Below are 2,205 nucleotides of genomic sequence, written 5' to 3'. Positions count from 1 at the left end.
GACATCCCAGAACGAGTCCATCCTCCGCCACATGAAGGCAGACTGTATAGGTTCCATTATTGAGGGGAGGGTGTTGAATTTAGGCATGATCATAAGACAAGAGATGGCCATGAGGTTCAGGCAGCGCCATACATCTCTCTCTTTTCCAGTATTGATTACCGAGTTGTGTTGATGATCCCGGGTGCCTCACAATGGAAAATAAGACGTGGAAGTGATTCCCACCTCCTGTAATGACATTCGGCAGATCAAGGCTTAGTATTTAAAGGATGAGGCTGAGAAAAAGAAGGTAGCTCCGGTGGATTCTTCCCCGGCTATGGACATTCACACTTTACATGCAGAGGCAGTATTACTTACTCCAGCCCCTGGGCCTTCACGTATATCTAGTGCTAGCCCTTCCATGACTCTGAGCTCTTCTACAACTCCCTTGGCCCCTAGGTCAGTTGTTAGTGTTGCTCATTCCCAACCTTTACTCACTCAGGCAGCGATACTACGAATAGGGCATCTAGCCCATTCTGCTGATAGGCATGCCTCCAGGCTAGAGACTATAGCCTCTGGGATGATTGAGAGAGCCCTCACTGCTGTTATGGCACTTCTTAATTTGTCTATTAATGCCTTCGCGGTAAGGAGAGAGGTTTGTGAAAGGGTTCAGGGAGCCACTCATGAGGTGACGACCCTTAAGGCCGCTATTGTTGAGTTGAGAAAGGACGTGGACCAGCTGAAGTCCACGAATATGTTCATAATTTTTGGGACTGTGGAGATTCTTGACATGCCAGTTGATACGGATGTGCCTCCGACTACCACCGGAGTTGTGCCGATACATGATATGGCTGCTTCTGAGTCTAAGGTAGAGACGGATGAGGAACAGCTCGGTCTACAAGAGGAGACAACATATGAGGGCCTTATAGGGGTTGAGGAGGCTATGATGGATTCAGCCCTGCAGATTTCATTGGTAGATACGTCTATGGCAGGTTCTGGTGGAGCCAGTGTTTCTGTTAGACCGGGCATTTAGGCTCAAGAACAGAGTGTGACCCCGGGCATTGATGCCCCAACAGATGGAGCGACTTTGTAGACAAGACCTCATAGCATATCATAACATAAGAGCATAGGAAAAAGTGCGGAAATTTAAAACTTTTCTTTACAATCGAAGTCTTTTATAAAACAAGAAGGAGTCTATATCACTTTGTCTCAAACCTTCTATAACACTTCAATACAATCTTAGGGACACAACCTTTACAAAAGTCTAAAACATAAAGAAAGACTTAAAGGAAAAAATGGTAAACACCTCGAATACTATGAGGACTCACCTTTCTTCTTCTTCTTGATCTACTATGGTCCCAGCCACGAGGGTGGAAGCCAATATTACCAAACCCTACACTTACAGAAAATGTAGAAATATGGGTTAGCACAAAAATGTACGAAGTATGACAGTCATGCATAAAAATCCTTTAAACATTCTAAAAGGGACATTTTAGTTGAAACCATGCTATATGCCAATTTTGAACATCAACTTAAAATAGTTGAGGAATCTAGCTCATAAAACAACTCATGTACAATTCATCATAACATAAATGATAACATCATAATCACAAGCATAGTCTCCAACATATACATAATGCATACCCCAATCATCACAAGGCATAGTTCACACACATATTTAAATACCAAGATCATCTCATCATAATAGAACCGTCACATATGTAACCCTAGGTTATACTTGTGCAATGCATAGATAGGATCCCATAATCCCATCTACACTAAGTATTTCTTTAGGCCACCATGCTCATACTTATCATGCTTTGATCTCATCCATTGTCAATATTCATAGACAAGGAAACATTCATGTTTATAGCTTATAACAAGGAAAGTTACTATTAGCAACACTCCATACCATACATGCATAAGTTCATATCTCTTCATAGCATAAGGAACCCACACCATAACCCCTTTCAAAGTCTACTTGTGCAATATATAAGTGAAGTCCCATACCCGCCTCACACTAAGTAAAGCTCATTAAGAAGTCATAAGTATAGTTCACGTTTATGTACATAAATTATATAGAGCATGCAATAACTCATAAATCATCATGTCATAAGAGAAACATACCATGACCACTCTCAAAGCCTACTTGTGCAATGCATGAATGAAGTCCCATACCCCCATTCATACTAAGTAGAACCTCTTGAGGAACCATAGTACATAACTCAT

At 41.5% G+C, this 2,205-nt stretch overlaps 1 protein-coding gene across 1 annotated transcript; it reads left to right on the top strand.

The window, feature by feature from the left end:
* Positions 1–313: 313 nt before the first annotated feature.
* LOC125856052 (uncharacterized) lies at positions 314–1,009 on the top strand. The gene has a single exon (XM_049535646.1). The coding sequence runs from the start codon at positions 314–316 to the stop codon at positions 1,007–1,009; it is 696 nt and encodes a 231-aa protein (XP_049391603.1).
* The last annotated feature ends 1,196 nt before the right edge of the window (positions 1,010–2,205 follow it).

This window comes from Solanum stenotomum, chromosome 2, assembly GCF_019186545.1.
Source record: "Solanum stenotomum isolate F172 chromosome 2, ASM1918654v1, whole genome shotgun sequence".
Classification (NCBI taxonomy): domain Eukaryota; kingdom Viridiplantae; phylum Streptophyta; class Magnoliopsida; order Solanales; family Solanaceae; genus Solanum; species Solanum stenotomum.
Note: the sequence above shows the minus strand (reverse complement) of the source record. Positions and strands in the feature narration are given on the sequence as shown.